The sequence below is a fragment of the Neodothiora populina genome, assembly GCF_041146345.1.
Source record: "Neodothiora populina strain CPC 39397 chromosome Unknown canker_contig_8, whole genome shotgun sequence".
NCBI lineage: Eukaryota > Fungi > Ascomycota > Dothideomycetes > Dothideales > Dothioraceae > Neodothiora > Neodothiora populina.
Genome location: NW_027191411.1, coordinates 838,158 through 855,602, shown reverse-complemented (window position 1 = coordinate 855,602; position 17,445 = coordinate 838,158). Strand labels below are relative to the sequence as shown.

At 50.9% G+C, this 17,445-nt stretch overlaps 6 protein-coding genes across 6 annotated transcripts; 2 read left to right on the top strand and 4 right to left on the bottom strand.

The window, feature by feature from the left end:
• Positions 1 to 171: 171 nt before the first annotated feature.
• On the bottom strand, positions 172 to 2,793 carry AAFC00_006756 (uncharacterized protein; the record flags this gene model as incomplete). The annotated part of the gene is made up of 1 exon (XM_069346757.1): positions 172 to 2,793. The coding sequence occupies one exon, from the start codon at positions 2,791 to 2,793 to the stop codon at positions 172 to 174; it is 2,622 nt and encodes an 873-aa protein (XP_069199634.1).
• A 659-nt stretch (positions 2,794 to 3,452) lies between these two features.
• Positions 3,453 to 4,451, top strand: AAFC00_006755 (uncharacterized protein; the record flags this gene model as incomplete). The annotated part of the gene is made up of 4 exons (XM_069346754.1): positions 3,453 to 3,677; positions 3,905 to 4,032; positions 4,104 to 4,257; positions 4,389 to 4,451. The coding sequence occupies 4 exons, from the start codon at positions 3,453 to 3,455 to the stop codon at positions 4,449 to 4,451; spliced, it is 570 nt and encodes a 189-aa protein (XP_069199633.1).
• Positions 4,452 to 7,135: 2,684 nt separating this feature from the next.
• AAFC00_006754 (uncharacterized protein) lies at positions 7,136 to 8,082 on the bottom strand (the record flags this gene model as incomplete). The annotated part of the gene is made up of 2 exons (XM_069346753.1): positions 7,136 to 7,433; positions 7,490 to 8,082. 2 exons carry the CDS (start codon positions 8,080 to 8,082, stop codon positions 7,136 to 7,138), a joined length of 891 nt encoding a protein of 296 aa, XP_069199632.1.
• Positions 8,083 to 9,720: 1,638 nt separating this feature from the next.
• On the top strand, positions 9,721 to 11,271 carry AAFC00_006753 (uncharacterized protein; the record flags this gene model as incomplete). The annotated part of the gene is made up of 3 exons (XM_069346752.1): positions 9,721 to 9,802; positions 9,945 to 10,257; positions 10,314 to 11,271. The coding sequence occupies 3 exons, from the start codon at positions 9,721 to 9,723 to the stop codon at positions 11,269 to 11,271; spliced, it is 1,353 nt and encodes a 450-aa protein (XP_069199631.1).
• Positions 11,272 to 11,690: 419 nt separating this feature from the next.
• On the bottom strand, positions 11,691 to 13,476 carry AAFC00_006752 (uncharacterized protein; the record flags this gene model as incomplete). The annotated part of the gene is made up of 2 exons (XM_069346751.1): positions 11,691 to 12,921; positions 12,983 to 13,476. The coding sequence occupies 2 exons, from the start codon at positions 13,474 to 13,476 to the stop codon at positions 11,691 to 11,693; spliced, it is 1,725 nt and encodes a 574-aa protein (XP_069199630.1).
• A 695-nt stretch (positions 13,477 to 14,171) lies between these two features.
• On the bottom strand, positions 14,172 to 15,670 carry AAFC00_006751 (uncharacterized protein; the record flags this gene model as incomplete). Its single annotated transcript, XM_069346750.1, has 3 exons — positions 14,172 to 14,782; positions 14,841 to 15,354; positions 15,410 to 15,670. 3 exons carry the CDS (start codon positions 15,668 to 15,670, stop codon positions 14,172 to 14,174), a joined length of 1,386 nt encoding a protein of 461 aa, XP_069199629.1.
• Positions 15,671 to 17,445: the final 1,775 nt, after the last annotated feature.

The window sequence follows — 17,445 nt, the reverse complement described above, 5'->3', positions numbered from 1 at the left end:
TGATATACTATTGGCTTTTGCGATCCTATTCAGCTCTAGGAATGTAAAATAGCTAGGGTACGTATCCAAATACGAAGACTCCGTCCTTTATCCTCTCTCCGCGCTGGGAATCCAAAATGGCGCGGTAGACAGTCTTCCAGACATGCAAAAACGAAGAGGAGGGTTGGGTGGCTAAACGAATTCATCGTCGAGCATGCTCTCCGAGTCCAGAATCCGCTCTTCTTCTCTCCCGCCGTTTCTTCCTCCTCTTCTTACTGAACTGTCACTGCCGCTGCCGCTACTTACCCACGAATACTCGACTTTCTCCTCTCCGTCCTCGTCTGCTTCCCAGGCTTTCTGTCCGCTGTCCCAGGCGTTCATCCTCTTGACTTTCCCTACTCCTCCCTCGGCAGCTCGAGACTTTGCAGATACAGCCGAAGAAGAAAAAGGGGCAAGGAAAGAAAACCCCCTCAACCACGACCGCCTTTTCCCCGCGCCGTGAAGAACAGCAGCAGTGACAGCGGCGTTATATCTTTCCTCCTCCTCTTCGGCGCCCAGAACCCTCCACACCGTCCTGAAAGGTCTGGCGACAAGACTAGGCAGCACGGTCGGAAAGCGCGGCGCAAGCGGATCGACGCCGTAGCCGTGCATTGTGCGCGCGTACGTCGGGTGGCAGTAAAGTGAGCAGAGTGTTGTTTCCGTCGCTAGCCAGGTCCAGAAGAGAAGACAGAGGAGGCCGAGGGTTGTCAGGCGGAGGTTGGGGAGGAAGGGGTAGGTCTTTTGGGTGGATTTGAAGCGGGAGCGGTTTTTGTTTTTGGTTGTGGGATTGGAAGGAGAAGATGAGGATATGGGCCGGTGCAGGTATAGGCTCCAGTATTCGTCCCACGCGCCTTTGAGGATACTGTTGGATTGCGTGCCGTAGAGAGTGCAGTGGTTGGAGCCGTTGCTGTTGCTGTGTTGATGCTGCTGCGAGGAAGAAGAGGAGAGAGGTAACAAGTCGTTGTTGTTGTTGTCGTCGTCGCCAGCGACAAAAGATGAAGTGTCAATGTCGTGGACATGGTGAGCCGCTCGTCTCAATCCTCTTCTCGCCTCGTGAATGCTTGATCGCGCGGACTCGAGTCTGCCTCCTAATGCTTCTAGAGCCAGATCTTCCTGTCGCCGATCACGCTCCGCTTGTGTCGTTGGTTTCACGTCTATATCATCACTCGGTCGTCTTTCATGTGACTGTCGCTGCGATTCTCGAAGTACAGAGTCAGGAACGTCAAATGAAATGGTTGGATCGTCGCCAGCGGGATTCATGAGTCCTTCTAGAGAAGCGATGGTAGAGTCACCGAGTGTCGGATCGTCGTCAGATCGTTGCTTATGCTCTCGCATATCTTCTAGTACCGCGGCGAGAGCCGATGTGGGCAAAATCGGCTCGCTCCTTCTTCGTGGTTTCGTTTCTGTTGTTCTCTCTTCGTTCGCTATACGTTTCGCGGTGCGAGGGGCATCGACCCAGGCCCCTGTCACTATAGGTGTTTGTGCAGGAGGTCGTTCAGATCGGCTATGCCTTGCATTCACAGACTGCGCTCGCCCGAGTTCATTTCGAGGCGTTGCGTCACCCTTGATCGTGTCCGTCAGGTCCTTTACACTCCTCCGCGCGTCAGCCTCTTGAGGAGTCGGGGAGTTGTCCGACTTCTGCGCCATGGTAGCTTCCGAAGCCTGTCGTGCAGAAGTCGGACTCGGCGAATTACTCGATGCCCTGGCTAGCCTCTTGAGCAATGCCATGGAATCGACCCGTCTCTGACTTTGCGGCCTTTCGTTACTTCTCGGAATGTTCTGTGCTTGAACAGCATTGGCTGCTGCAGTGGAGGTCGCGTCCTTCGGCGGGCTGGTGGCACGTCTGGACGAGCCGAAAGGTCTGTTTTCTTTGTCATGTGATAGGCTCTGACGATACGAGAGAGGTCTTCGAGTCCTCGTGGTCTCCGAAATCGAACGTGTGCTTTCCGACATGGCCAGGGGTGCGGCGGGCCCGTTGATGGCTGTGTCCTGTCTCTCGCTGACGGTGCGCCTACGTGGTGCGTCAGATGGCGTTTGATCCCAGATAGATGGCTGATGGTCAAGTGAAGAAGCTCGCTTCTCTACACTTTCCAATTCCAATTGACGGATCTCATCGATTGCGCGCCTGCTCCTCGACGGCAGAGCTGGAGTAGATGCCAACAAAGAAGCAGCGGTAAGGTCCTGGTCGGCTTCCCATTCTCGAATGTTTTCCAGAGCATCGTTCTGTCGATGCGCAGACGGTGGTGTAGATACGTGTCTTAATGGGGCTCCGAGTGGAGACGCAGGATGATCTGCCGCAGCGAGCCAGTCGATGTCGAGATTCTGATCGCCAGCGGCCAGACCTGGTGCATGCGACTGATGAACATCATCCTGTCCTCCAGCATTGGGAACTCCATCCTCCCGACGTATGCGCCGCAGCCAGCTGGCACTGCGCTTTCCTTTCCTGCCCCATTCCCTGGGTACATTCAGCGGCGGATCCGAGGCGTTACTGCTGACGACACTGGGCGCGTCGCGTCCTGCCTCTGCATCACCCGCACCTCGTCCAGCGTATTCGAGGTTGCTTTGCGAAAGGTTGTCGAGGGTCAATGCTATCCTCGGACTCGGCCTCGCTTTCCTAAAGGCATGTGGCTGATTGGCCAGGACATTGTTAATGCGCTGAGCATCTCTGGTGTGCTGTAGCAGTTTGCGGCCGAATTCGTCAGAGGCGCTGCCCAGGGAGCTCAAGTCGGAAAAGTTGGACACGTTGTCGTCGTCGTAGGTCGTTACCCTGTCCATTGTGGTCGCGTGGCAGAGGCGATTCCGGCGCGTTTATTGTGCGCCTGGATCAATAGACGAAAAGGACGGTTTGATGGGAGTCTGGAGGTCTCAATTCATTCCGTCGTGGCTGGGCACATGTATCTCCGAATTGTTGGCACCAGAGACATGTTGTTCAGCACTCCAGACGTGGTGAGATGTGTATACTCAGTATGAGTGTTCGCGTTTCTGTCATTCATTACTTACACCATTTACGATGTTCAAAACAAAGGCTAAAGCCGGCGTCAACACTCGGGGCTTTGTGCTGCCAATTATACTGTGATTACGTACCTTATACTGTGCATATACTGTAGTACTGTATATCCAGCCCTGAGACAGACAGCCACGCGTGTCCCGACTTGGCACACGAACCCCCACGTCCAGCCCTACCGCTGCACAGGCCCACAGAGTGTATAAGTGTACTTGTACTTGTACTTGTACTTACGGTAGGGAAGGTACAGTAGTGCCTGCCTGTTGTATACCGTAAGTGTAGGCTGACGTACTGCCTTCATCGTGGACTCTCGATCCCAACCCACCGTGCCACAGTTGTGTATTCAAATTCAACACCAACTCTTGCTTTACGCCACAGCCACATCCTCGCAAACCCATCGCCGGAACATCATCCACACAAACACCCCGCAATGGCTCAAGTCAATTGGCGAACCATCAACATTGATGCTCTGGACCCCGAAAGCTCCACCAACTTCGACCTTTCCACTCTGACTCCTGGGATCCAGCCCGTAGCCACCGAGGATGTCCAGACGCTTTCTGGCCAGGTCAAGCAACTGCTAAGAGGAGGCGACTCGGAGGGTGCACTCAAGGGCGCTCTGGAGAACCCCCCGTACGGAGCCGACGACAAGGGAAAGGTGTGTGTCATTCTTGTCTAGCTATACCAGAAAGAGACTTTGCGGAGACTCCAATATGGAGAGAAAGAGCAAGGGCGAGGAATGCGCCATACGCAATACTTGAGCAACAAGGAATACTGTCGAGGCCCTCGGGAGTGGCACGTTGGGATTCATCTCGACTCGAGGCCCAGGGGGAAACACCATGTACCACGGCGTCGCAATTGCTAACTCATGACCCGAAATCACAGGACATCCACCTCCAGACCGTCACAGAAATCCTCCAGTCCATCAGACAAACAGACATGACTCCCATGCTCCAACGGATATATAGCTCCGAAGGTGGCCCCGAGCTCTGCGATGTGCTGATGAAGTACCTGTATGATATGAACCCCCGCCAATTTGCAACATAAGAAGACCTAGTACTGATGCGAGCGGGACTGTGTGCAGTTACAAGGGAATGGCATCAACGACACCCACATCCAGCAAGCCCACACCAAAGCAAATGACCCCGCAACCCACTGGCTTCTCGCAAATGCAATCCCGAAGCACAGGCGAGAGCCAGGGTCACGCCATGAGCGTGTTGCTCAGCTGGCACGAAAAGGTGAGTTTTGTCCAAGCCTTGATGTTTCTATCTCTGCCTCCACCTGCATTGCGCCTCCGTTCCTTTTGACTATGATGACGGCGAGCACGATTATCTCTTTCTCGAGACAAATGCTGATTGTCGCAAACCAGCTCGTCGAGATTGCCGGTCCAGGAAGCATCGTGCGTGTCATGTCCGACCGACGAAAAGTCTAGATTTACTATTGGTCCTTCACCCTTTGCTCCCTGTCCCCGTGACCATCACTCATACAAATCACGGCACATATAACACAAAGTAGTGAGCTTTGGCTCTATCTCTGCGCTCAACGATGTGTATAGCGAGGTCGACAAATTCGCGCAAGTCACGAAAGGTTGTCCATTCGTGACTTCTTGAACAGTGGATATCACAAGTTTCGTGTCGTCAGGCTGGCAGAGAGCGGAGGTCGTAGCTGGCTAGTTGTTTCGCCAGCATGCTGGTGCGGAAGGCACGAATGTAATGGACGTAGAGGTAGTCAGTCCAAGTCCACTAGATGGTGGGGAAGGAGGGCAGTCTGAACCACATAAAGAAAAATCATCATTATATATTATATCCTTGCTTTCCACTTCACTCCGCTTTATTGTTTTCTCAAATGCCCCGATGCAGCCAGCCTATAAAGACAAGACCCACTGCTCAAAAACAATTTCCCACATCAAGTCATACAGTTCTAGACTCTTGTTCTATAATCCGGACCTTTCGGAACCCAACATACGTAGTCTTTTCTCTCCCTTTCTTTCCCCGTTCGTCCGCCCGGATCGCGGAGAAGCGGATGAGTGAAGAAAAGTCATTGCGAGTCACATACCTTACCTCGACCTTACCCCTGCCTTACCTCGACCCTGCCTGATGTGATCTTGGACTGTGCATGCGGATGTGAGCGGACAGTATAACGGATTCGAGCAGAATTGATATGGGGAAGGGAGCATGACTACGCATCATTTCTGTCTCTTCCTGTCCGCTTTTTTGGTTCTTCTCTTGTTGAGGCAAGCTACGCACAATCCCGGAGATACAGTCATACTGCTCAAACAATTATAGCTCTAGGTGGTAATACTGGCAATCTACATGATATACTCAGCCCTCTCACTCACACTCTATGCTTCTAATTGACTACCTAGCTAGTCTCGCATTCGCATACTACAGGCAGGTTTTCATCGCTATATCCTTCTCTTCCCTGTGTCCTCTTGACCTGCATCCTGACCTCATAGCTGGTTTCGAGGTCTAGTGCACTCATGTTTGCATACCGCGCATCATCGCATAAGTTCAGTCATACAAGGTGAGTAGAATATGGACAGACAAGTGAGTGCTACAACGCGAGAAACTGATTCGGGTTACTCTGGTTTGCTTCACAAGCAGTCGTTTGGTTGTCGATTTATCATGTATGGGCCTTACTCGTCCTCTTACCGTGTCTTCTCTTGCCATTCTGTGCCTTGCTTTGCCGTACCTCGCAGTTGACGCAAAAGAGAAGAGGCCTTAAATCCACAAGGGACGATGACGATGAACGAGTCGTCGGATACACTACGAGTAAGCAAGCCACGAACGATACTCTACCCTGCTGCCCACCTCTCTCTCTCACTCTCTGTGGGTCCACCCCCAAGGAAGCTCCATCCTGTGGCCGCTCTCGTACAGACTAGCTACAGTAGTTTAGTCCAGCCTATCGTACCACATATATCGTGACGAGAGGGACAGAGCAAGTCAACGAACCCACCGAGTAAGCAACCTTAACATCGAATAAGCCACACACCCCACCGAGTCAGGAGAAACAACCCGCTCGTGTGCGCGCGAGGATCCTCAAACCCAAGCCCCAGGCATTCAATGCAACGTCAAAGCAAATGGAAGACCGCGGGACCATAATGGGCGAAGGCGCGGATGGACGCGGATAATGACTCTTCAGAGCCCGGGGTGTGAAGTGAGCTACCATCATAGTGGCAGCAGTAATATTGTTTCTCTGGCCTGTACACGGACGGCTCATGGGCTGCGAGCGCGTCTGAAGCAGTATCATAGACCGCACAGCCGTCGCCTTCCTTGCCCTACAACAGACTGTACGGCACGGCATGTGGGAAACAAAGGTAATATATAAGTGTGCTGACCAAGACTGTCAAGGTACAGTACCTAAGACATGAGTGGCGTTTCTTTTCCGCCTAATTAATGTTTCTAACGAGGTGCCGTGAGCCCAATCGTGAGGATGCTTTGCTATAGCAAACTCTATATGCTTTTAAGGTTGTTCGTGAGCGGTTGTACTTGCTTGCTCTGTGGCGAAAGCACGACGACGGCTCGTAGCGAATCTTGTCGAAAAAGAATTAATTTAATTTTCAGAACACGGTCATCGCGAAAAGCCTGGTGAAGACATGACGATAAAAAAGAGTTCATGTCTGGTATTAACAAAGACAACACTGGGTATCCTTTTTGTGGTTCTAAAAGCCTTGTCCAACCGTCGCTTTCCCTCCCCTTGCATTACTTTCTCCCGTGTTAAACCCCACTCCATGTCGATGCATGTATTAATACTTCCGTATGAAATCCTGCGACTTCCCTGTATCTGTAGCAGGATATTGAAAATGCAGCAGACAACCCAAAACCGCTGTGTCTATAGTACAATCGCAGGAAACAAACTTGTATGAAAAGAAGCTGAGACAGATGTAGTTCTGTCACCAATATTCGGAGGTGTTTTTGTTCTTTCTTTCTTTCTTCTTCTTAGTCGTATCATAATCGTCATTTACGTCAATTCTTCGCAAGACTATAGCATAGTGCAGGTATAAGATCGCAGTCGAGGTCTGTTCTTGCTCTGTCGTCCTACTGGAGAGCCGGAGACTGCATTTGACAAGAGCATTGAAAAGACCCAGTTTTGCGTTCAAGCAAAGTATTGGTCTCCTCAGACAGTGCTGACAGGCCTGGTACCTTCGGCTTGCTCAAAGCTAGCTTGCGGGTGGTTATGCGAAGTGTTGCCGTTAGCTTCCGGGTACTCATTCGCAAACGATTCCTTGGGCTGACTTCCGGCTGCAGGAAGGGTGTCGGTGATAGGGTGGGCAGTGGAAGGACCGATTGGTGGAGGGGCTACCTTCTCCGAAGCAGCCTTCACTTCAGGGTCGCTGTTGCGGGCGGCCATGATGTGGGACGACCACGGGCCGTACTGCTCATCGTGGTTCTTGGAAATGATCAAGATGATTGCGCTATGCAGTCCGTTAGTATGGATCAAGATTCGCGTCAGGGTTTTGCATGTGCTTACCTTGCGAGTGTGCTGACCCAGCCGAGCCATGAGAAAACGACACTAGTGACAGCGCGTGCGTTGTGTCTGTAAACAAGAGGAGTCTCGCTAGCTTTAGAGTATTGCTCCAAAAGTCGCGATGCCTCGTCCGCGCCGACTCCCGTGACATAGGCGCTCTTTGTGGCGGTGATAATGGTCATGCCCAGTGCAGCAGCAAGGTAGCCCGTGGTGGCAAATACGGAGCACACCTTCCAGGCGATCCGGATACCGCGGTCCTCATGTCTCTCTGGCCAGATCAAGTCAAAGAAGAAAGCCGCACCGAAAACAAAAGCAACGAAAACACCGGCGAAGATGTTGTAACTGGCAATACCGACATAGTTGTCGTTGTACTCGAGAGCGTTGTTGTTGAGCTTGGCGATGAACTCTTGCTGATCTACGTAATCGGAAAGACAATCTGTGCCCAGAGATTCCGAAATAACGCAGAATATTAATGCACACTGGTAGACGATGAACTTCGTTCGTCGGAGATGGTAGACATTGTTCCACATGTTCTTGTTTCCAAATTTGCTCCATTTGAACTCGCCCAAGTTCAGGCCGAAAAGAACTGGCGCCATGTCGAGGAGGGTGTGGCGGATATAGTCGGGTTTAGATGCTCTTGCCTCTCAATCTCTTTTGTGAGACTTGTGGTGTTAAAAGAGATGCTACTAAAGGACGATGGAAGCGAAGGAGCAAGGTGAAGTGGAAGGAAAGAATTATCAGAGACTGAGTGAAGACTTAGTTATATGATCAGAATACATAAATGGAGCATTTCAAAGAATACGCCTTCGTCACAAGGATCGGCCCTGCAGCAAAGGCTTAGAAGCCAACGACGTCAAAAGCTTAACGTCCCAGCCGCGACATGCCTTAGCGTGGCTTTTAGTCCAGGGTACGTGTGATGTCATGTTGTGTCGAAAATTATCAGCCGCATGCATATCTCTAATTTCCTCATTGTTCCCTGGAAATAAAATTAGGATGAACGAAATCGACGTCTCAAACGGTAAACTTTTCGTGAGTCTTCAAAAGCAATTCCTGGTGTTTTAGCGAAATATCAGAGGCCAGCTGGAGAGGCATGATTGCTCTATCCCTAGGGATACAATCACATCGCGTGCTACTATGGCACATGTCATGACGTCAGCTAGGAGGATGTTCTCGGGGCGGAGAATGCAGCGCTGTGTAATCGTACATCTCGCGAGATAGGACGATCGCGGCCTGCCATACCCTAACATTGCCGCGCTGACACTCGTGACTCCATGTCGTACCGAGCGCATATATACGGAACGTATAGTATGTAAGCAGTCTCGGTCGTTGCACTGGGTCTTTGTCTTACCCAAGTTACCTGATGCTTTTTTTTTAATTCCACGTGTACCTTGACTCGGCAAAGTGGTACCTTAACCGCCGCGGATGCTGTGTGCGGTGCGCCATGCCGCTGGGGTTTGCATTTTACTTCTTTCCGCTTCATAATCTCGGTGAAGCCAGCAAGCACTGATGAACATGCCATCCCGTCCAGCACAGCTGCGCTATGTGGTGTAGCTACTCGTCGAGTGGGTTGATCGGCGGCAAGTAGAGAATTGCTTCTGCGTTGCGTGAGGCTACTGCCGAAAAAAGAAGGACCATTACAACTTTACGGGCAACGCATGCACTCGCGGCTCATCTTATCGTCAAGCCTGTTGATTTGTGACAGGAAGACTCCATCAAGTACCTTGTTGTGACGAGATTGGTTGTTGGCGCTACGGCACACGATCCCCGCAACATGCGAATCAATATGGACGTCAAGACAGCGTTTCGCCGTACGGAGATATTTTGCGTCCGAGAAATCCGCACAGCCGCGGCCTATCTATGGCTATTCCACTATACCAGTATGTATAAGCTGCTACTTCCAGATAGTTGCTCTTTCTTATACTCTCAAGTGAATCGTATATAGATGTACCATCTGGACGACAATAGGCTCGTCTGTCGTACCCATCCAAGATGTGTGTTCGCGGAACGGGGGTAATGCATCAGACTGACGTCATGGTGTACGCCATAACAACTCGAATGACGAGGAATTCATGGTCTTCGTAGCAAGGAGCTATACGTTACCTTAGCTTACATTGCCTTACTCTACCTCACTTGTCCTTCATTTTACAACTGCATCAATCTCCTGCAACTCCATTTCCACCTACAAACAGTCCATAATCCCAGTCTAGACTGTCCCTCTCAAATCAATCATCAAGATGAGGTTCTCTCTTGCGACCGCCGCGGTCGTCGCATTAGCATCCCAGGGAGTTGTTGCCAGCACTTGGTTTGGCAAAGCTGGTAGGTCATTTGTTTATGTTCCTCCAGAAGCTAGTCTACGTCTCGTTCTTCAAACATGACATAGCTAGCTTAAAGCGCGACTCGTCCACTCATATCGCGTCTCTGTTCTACTCATGTCAGCAACTGACTGTTCCTCGTGTAGCTTACAACAAGTGGCATGAGACTGAGCTCGAGAGGTGGCTCTCTGACCATGATGTCCCATACCCCGCTCCTGCTGACCGTAAGGATCTGGTCGACTTGGTCAAGACCCACTGGGATGACAAGGTCGTCCAGCCATACAACAGCTGGGACACCAAGCAGATGCAGTCATATCTAGCATCTCAAGGTCAAAAGGTCAAGGAAGGTACTGAGAAGAACAAGGATAGCCTCCTTAGCCAAGTCAAGGGTTACTGGTATGAGACCGCTGAACAGGCTTCTGATTCTTACCACTCTGTTCAAGACTGGGTCTTTGACTCGTGAGTTTTACCCCGCTTTCTGTGCTGGCCACAAGTCGTTGACAACATCACTACAGTTGGACTGAGTCGCAGCTGAAGGCTTTCCTCGACTACCACGGCATTCCTAACCCAACTCCCCGCACTCGTGACTCTCTCCTCCAGACTGCCCGATCCAGCTACCAGTCCACTGCCAACAAGATTGGCGAGACTGCTGCTTATCCTGGCAACTGGCTCTATGAGTCTTGGTCCGACTCTGATCTCAAGGCTTGGCTCGATGAGCGCGGCATTCCCGTTCCTCAGCCCAGCTCTCGTGACAAGCTTATTGCATCCATTCGCAGAAACTCTCGTGTCGCTGCCAACAAGGCTGCTACTGCCTCTGCTTCAATCTCATCTTCCGCCGCCGACGCCAAGCAGTCCCTGACTGATGCCCTCCTGAACTCATGGTCCGACAGCGACATCAAGGCATGGTGCGACAAGAACGGCATCAAGGTTCCCCAGGGTTCCAAGCGTAACGAACTCGTTGCCCTTGCCCGCAAGCACAGCGCCAGACTTTCCGGTGACAACGTTGCCTCTTCTGCTTCGTCCGCCTACGGTGCAGCCACTACTTCTGCCGGTAACCAGTATGCTCAAGCCACCGATAGTGTTTACGGTCAGGCCAAGCAGTGGTACGATTGGGCCAGAGTTCAAGCCGGTATCGGTGGTGAGGAGGCCAAGTCTTCTTACTACTCTGCCGCCAGTGTCGCTTCCCAGTCCATCTCTTCTGCTTCCAGCGTCGCTTCGAAGTCGGCCTCGTCTGCCTCTAGCCTTGCCTCCAAGTCTGCTACATCTGGTTCCAGTGCTGCCTCCAAGTCCGCCAGTTCTGGCTCCAACGCCGCCGCTGCGTCCGCCTCCTCTCTCTCCAAGAAGGGTGGCAAGTCTGCTGCCGGCTACGCTGAGGCTGCATACGACGCCGCTACCGAGGGTGCCAGCTCTGCCAAGCACAGAGCCTCCGAGGCTGCACAGAAGGCAGGTGACCGCGTCAAGGAGGAGCTTTAAATCAAAACTCCTCTCGGCTCATGGAGTAGAGAGTAGTTTTGAAGGAAGGGATTCTTATGAGTTTTGACCTCATTTTACGACCCAGTAATTTTACGAAGTCTATGATGATTCGCGGCGGGAGAACATTCAATGATGTGTACCATTACAGATCTGACCGACACCGTCGGTCGGAGGAAGAAAAAATGATAAGGGAGCGGGTCGACTGCGCGTCACTTACCTAGTTAGCTAGTTGTGTCAATAGGACATTGAATTCCAATGTAATTTTTCTGTAAAAATGCATGAGGCAATGTGACCCGTGCGTGTATTATATGCAGCTGTAGAGTTGCATTCTGCGTGCATCCCTCTTCTTTGTGGTGACATGTTGTTGATGGACCCGACCCACCGTGAGACAATTGTCATGGGATACATATATTCCAGACTCAAGGTATCTCACGTTTCGTGGCTGCAGGCGTGATGTCCTCCTGCGAATGCTGCTTTGGCTGAGCGACAGTAGCGTCTTCCTCGTTGACCCTCCATGTGGGCTTCTTTGGCTCCTCCGCAGCCTGCAATTCGAGGTTATTTCTCACGTCTGCCTTCTCATTGATCTCTGCCTGATTATGGCCCTTTTCAACATCTGCTTCAACCATCGCAGTGTCATTCGCGGGTCCATGCAGCACAGTCTCTCCAGACTTCCCATCAGCACTATTCTTATCCTTCTTCCTCGGATTCCATCCTCCCCTCCACCCAAGCCAGTGCTCCTCCCAGGGACCTCTCGCGAAACAACAAAGCAACGCAGTCCCAATGCTAGCCACACTATAGCTACCACTGGCAACCCATCCCCCTCTGGCATAGAGGTGATTACCGGCCGCGGTACCGACGAGCTGACCACAGAAGGTCGCGACCATGAACGCCGTGTTGACTCTGTTTCTGCCCTTGGGACTCAGGCTGTAGATGGCACTGCGATTAGCGATCTGCGCCATCTGCAGCCCGAAGTCGTTGAAGAAGGCTTGGATGACGGGCCCCGCTATCGTGAACGATCCCGTGTACGTGCCTATGCATATGCCCAGCATGCACCACAGCTCGCCCAAGATGACGGAGAACAAGGGCACGAAGCGGTCGATTACGAAGCGCGCCCAGAACGGCCCTAGGCACATGCTTGCTATGCCGATGAGCGAGAAGAGGCCGATGGTCAGCGAGTCGTAGTTGTACGGGGCGCCCGCGAGGAGAAAGGTCAGGGTGGTCCAGAAACATGTGAATGTCGCTGTTGTGAAGAAGGATATGAAACATGCTTGCACGAGGATCGGCTCTTCGAATAGCATGCCTGCTATGCTCCATAGGAACTTGAAGTAGTTCATGCCGTCGGGGTTCGTGCTTGGGTAGTCGGGCATGAAGAGCCAGAGCATGCCGAAGATGACATACTGGATGCCTAGCGAGAGCCAGTAAATGCTGCGCCAGGGGGTGTAATTGGTCAAGATTCCCGAGAGCAGGCGGGCCACAAGCATGCCTAGTAAGAGACCGGATGTCACTATGGATAGTGAAGCTGCTCGTTTCTTGGGTGGAGCTAGATCGCCCACAAGCGGGAGCATCAGCTGGGGTGTCACTGTCGTCACGGCAGTGATGAAGGATATCCCAGTGAATGCTGCTAATGACTGCGTGAGACATAGTCCAAGCCTGACGAGGAAAATGTCAGCACAACAATGCATTGAAGAAGGGATCATCATTTTCAGCCTACCACATTGTCGCCGTAAAAAAAACAAGACTCAGTACAAACGGTCTTCGACGCAGGATATCTCCCAACGGGCACAGGAACAGTAGCCCAGCTGCATATCCAGCCTGCATGACAGTAGGAATCTGCGCGACCTTCTCATACGGCACATTGAACTCGTCGGCCAAGATGTTGAGGATTGGATGGGCATAGTAAAGATTCGCAACGGTGAACCCAGCAGAGAATGCAAACAGCACATTCAGACCGACACTGAATTGCGGTGGTTGTGCCGGATCATATCGACACTGAGGTGGAGTCCAGGTCAGTGTATCATAGGCCTTCCGCCACTTTAGGATTGGCTGCTTCTCCTGCCCTTGCTCTTGATAGACATCCGTATATGTCTCCTCAGGTGTTGGAATAGACGCAATCGATCTTTCGTTGTCGTCTATTGAATGCGAAGACTGCGGACTCGGGTCCTTCTTGACGTCGTCGCTGTCTTCATGACGGTCGCTGCTTACCATAGTCCCGAGTCAAGGAAAACCTTATAAGTGGATCCGATAGGTACAAGATACACAGTTGTCACAGCATCAAAACTTCCGTATAGTATGGAGAAACATAACAAGCAGAAGGCCAAGGAGATGGTATAGTCGAAGATGAAGGTGACTTACCCGGAGTTCGATTGGAGACTTACCCGTGAGGCTACATGATTAGAAAATCGACCTAGCATATTGGGTTCAACATCTGCATATCGCGAGAACATAGCCGCCAGCAAGAGCCGTGTAAAGGAAGATCGGCTTTGTCTACTTCGGCTCCACCTCCGCAAAAACATGACTTGAGATAAGGTACAGTGACTAGGTAAGGTAAATGTATCTTGGTTAGCGCGTTTCCACTCGCACGTCAGATGAGATGCCTTTTACGTTATTCCCGCTTCCGCGTGATGGAGCTCGCTGCGGAGCTCCGTTATCTCCGCCTTACTGTACCAAGACCTCCCGCTTCGGGGTCAATGAACTTGGATGTGTCTCTGTGTCGCCGATCAGGCGTTTTGATGATATTCCAAGCATAGTAGCTTCGCAGTGTACCAGCACGATTTTGACACAACTTCATGAATTGGTAGACGGTATTAAATTGTGTGACATGATTTTCGTGAATGGCAACGCTATATGCTACTGTACATAACCTCCGCATGTAAATAGCATACGTAAACGCAATGCCCATCTCATACTTTGGTGAGAAGCCCCGGTCCAGCCTTAGCCACTCTCGAGCAACCCATCAAGAAACTTCCTATGATCACGCAAACGCCTCCAAACACCCAGACATAGGTGAAACTCGACGCTTCGAGAATCCATCCACAGATAGGCGTGCCCAGTAAGAGTCCAATAGAAATGATGGAGAAGCCCATTCCCATTCGTGTACCAATCATACCGCGATTCGGTGATAGGTGCACGAACACAGTTGGTGGTAAAGAGACCAGGGCGCCACTGAAGAAGCCGTAGAGGAGACAGACGACTATCAGACCCGCAACGTGGCGAACCGGGATGAGGCAAAGACCGAGGATACCAGATATGAGACAGCAAGGGATGATCATATTGAAAGGTCCCGTACGATCGGCGATACGGTTAGGAATGATTCGGCCGAAGACGGACGCAGAGTTGATGATTGCCAGGAGATAGAAGGCGAGGTTAGTATTGGTGATGCTGTAGTAAATGGCGTAAGACTGAACGTAGAAGAAGGGCGCATATAGACCCATGAATGTGATGAATCCTCCTGCTACGAATAATGTGTATTGAGGCTCTTTGAAGGCTTGAAGATCAACCATTTTGCGACGTCCTGAGCGAAACATATTAGCTGCTTATTCGTAAATGATCGCCTGTGAGTTGTGAGTTACCAGCTGGGAGAACGCGGACTTTCATGACCACGTTCGATATCACAAGGGTCGCGAGCATGATGAAGCCGATGACTCTAGTAGCCCAAGGGAATCCGATTCTTGGTTGTAGACGAAAAAAGATGATCGGATAGATTACACCACCGAGTGAGCTTCCAGCAGCGGCGAGTCCCATGGCAAACGCGATTCTGGTGCTGAAGTAGGTGGACAAGATGGCCACGGAGGGCACAAAAAGGCAGCCACAACCTAGTCCAATGCAGATAGCCTGTGCCAACAGGACTTGGTAGTATTCACCACACAATGAAAGCATCATTTGTCCAAAGGTAACCAAGAAAGATCCAGTAAGCAAGAGCCCTCGAAAATATCCCGCATCGTAAATTGGTCCAGTGAGCGCCCCCACTAACATGAGTAAGAATGCTTGTATACTCCCAATCCAAGAAATGTCCGATGCGGAAGATGATGCCAGGATGCCAGATTCATAATATGTTTGATAAACTCCAAAGGTATTGATGATGCCCTTTGATGATTGTTAACTCAGTCATGAGCCTGGCTACGGTACAGATGCGACATACCCAAGAATTGAAGAACAAGAAAAAAGCTCCGAGAACTTGCAGCCATGCCTTGAGTCCGCCGTTCGGAATAGCGCTGATGTTATTGACGCTGATTTTCTTCTCGACTACGCCACCATCGATATGGCCATTTGCCCTCTCTTCGTCGAATTGCTTTGGCAAGGCATGATGCGGCTCATCGACAGACGATTCCTTTTCGATGTCGTGAGTAGATGTCGACGATTGATCGCGTTCCTCGAGAGAACTTGCGATTTGGGACGTCATTATTTTTTCGAGTTTGATGTCCTCCTCAGACAGGGATCTTGGGTGCCAAGCGCGTGGTGGATACCACAGACTGAGAAGAGCTCAAGTAGCACAATAACAGCTTGGTCCCAAGGACGATAACGACGTGAGACTGGGTATGTACAGAGTGAGTCACGAGCAAGAAATATGAAGCGTACTGCTGAAGAGGAAGGATTACAAAAGCGACCAAGACCTCGGGCAATATGAAGTCGCGAAGTGCCGACAAGTCAAACGTACAGTACACTATGGTACGATACTTGTGTGTGCTTGTAGTGTCCATTGCACTCAATCTTCTGTAGATCTAGTGGCTACTAAGGCGGTTCATGCCGTGCTACCCGCAGACGTATCAAATACAACCAGTCCAGCATCTCCACAACGGTTCTTCGAAAAGCTTAATCTGGCTGCTTCTCGAGTGACGGAGAGGTGATCCGATTGCAATGCTGTGGAGTCCAAATAATGCATAGTGCCATCGCAGGGAGATCACGAGGTATCGCCGTACGTGCTGTGGTGCCGGAGCGTAAGAAGCTCGCGAAAAACTGTTCGAGGCCCAGGTTTTGATTAAAGAAGCCATATATAGGGGTGCGCCGTCGAGGGATTGTATAGTGCAATGTGGTGATTCGCCATCTTAGCCCCAGAGCTATAGGGCAGATGGTCGAATTGCCCATTCGCATATTAGTAACATGAATTCCTCCAGCTCTGTGACCAAGGTTTCGCTTCGCAGTGCTTCACCTACATGTACAGTAAGTATCTGATCTTGTTCACAAGTGCTAGCACTGCATCTCCCAAAGGCCGAGTCAGCGGGACGTTCTTCTTCATCTCATAGTACTTGAAGTACTAGCTAGTACTGCAACCACGGGCTTTCAAAGAAAAGCATGTTTGTGATTAAGTGGAGCAGTGCGGCTGAGTTAAACATGACCAGGTACCTGACCTCGGTCGAACTGTGAGTAGCAGCTGTGCCGCATTCAGCTCGTCAAAGCAAAGGATAACCACGATCAACCCTGTTGCTGTTGTTATTGTTGATGTGTTTATGTTCATTGTGGCCTTAAATCGCCTTGTTCGCTCGTGACAAGACGGCACAAAAAGACAGATGGGAAGAAAAAAAGGATAGCACCAACGTTTTAATGAAATAAGTCTCAAGATCCACAGAACAATTCGTGTTCTTCTACACAGCTGAATACAACAGTCCTGTAGTTCTATCGTATCGTGACTAATAAAAAAACATAACCTCCTGAGGATAGCTACGCATCGGTGGTACAGCTCCCCTCGGACCGCGTATACAGTACCTTTGTGGGGGGTCTTTGTGATTTTGCCTTCGGCTACTGAAGTAGTGAGTGTTTATTGGACCCTGGCTACTGTAGCTTGCGGCACGCAAGCCAGTACGAATTAGAGACAATGACATACTGCTCAACGTGGTGAAAAAGCAGCTTCGACAGGGCATATATTTGGTAGCGAGACAGGAAGCATATCGTTATATTATTGCGTCAATGAGAATGCTCGAAACAAGCCACGAGAGCTCGACATGCTGAGACATGCACGTCTGTGCTACTACAAGTACCTCAGCTTATCTCTCTGTACCTTGCTTCTGCAGTTCACCCCAGGTTCACTTTAAATATCCACATTTCGAGAGGCCCTAGGTGTTCGCTTCTCCACTATGCACACGCCACCGACTGCCCCTGATACCTGTTGTGCATGCTACCGTTGAGCGAAGTCGACTGTTTCCCTCGTGTTTCTTGTGCGCTTTCCTATACAACAATCTC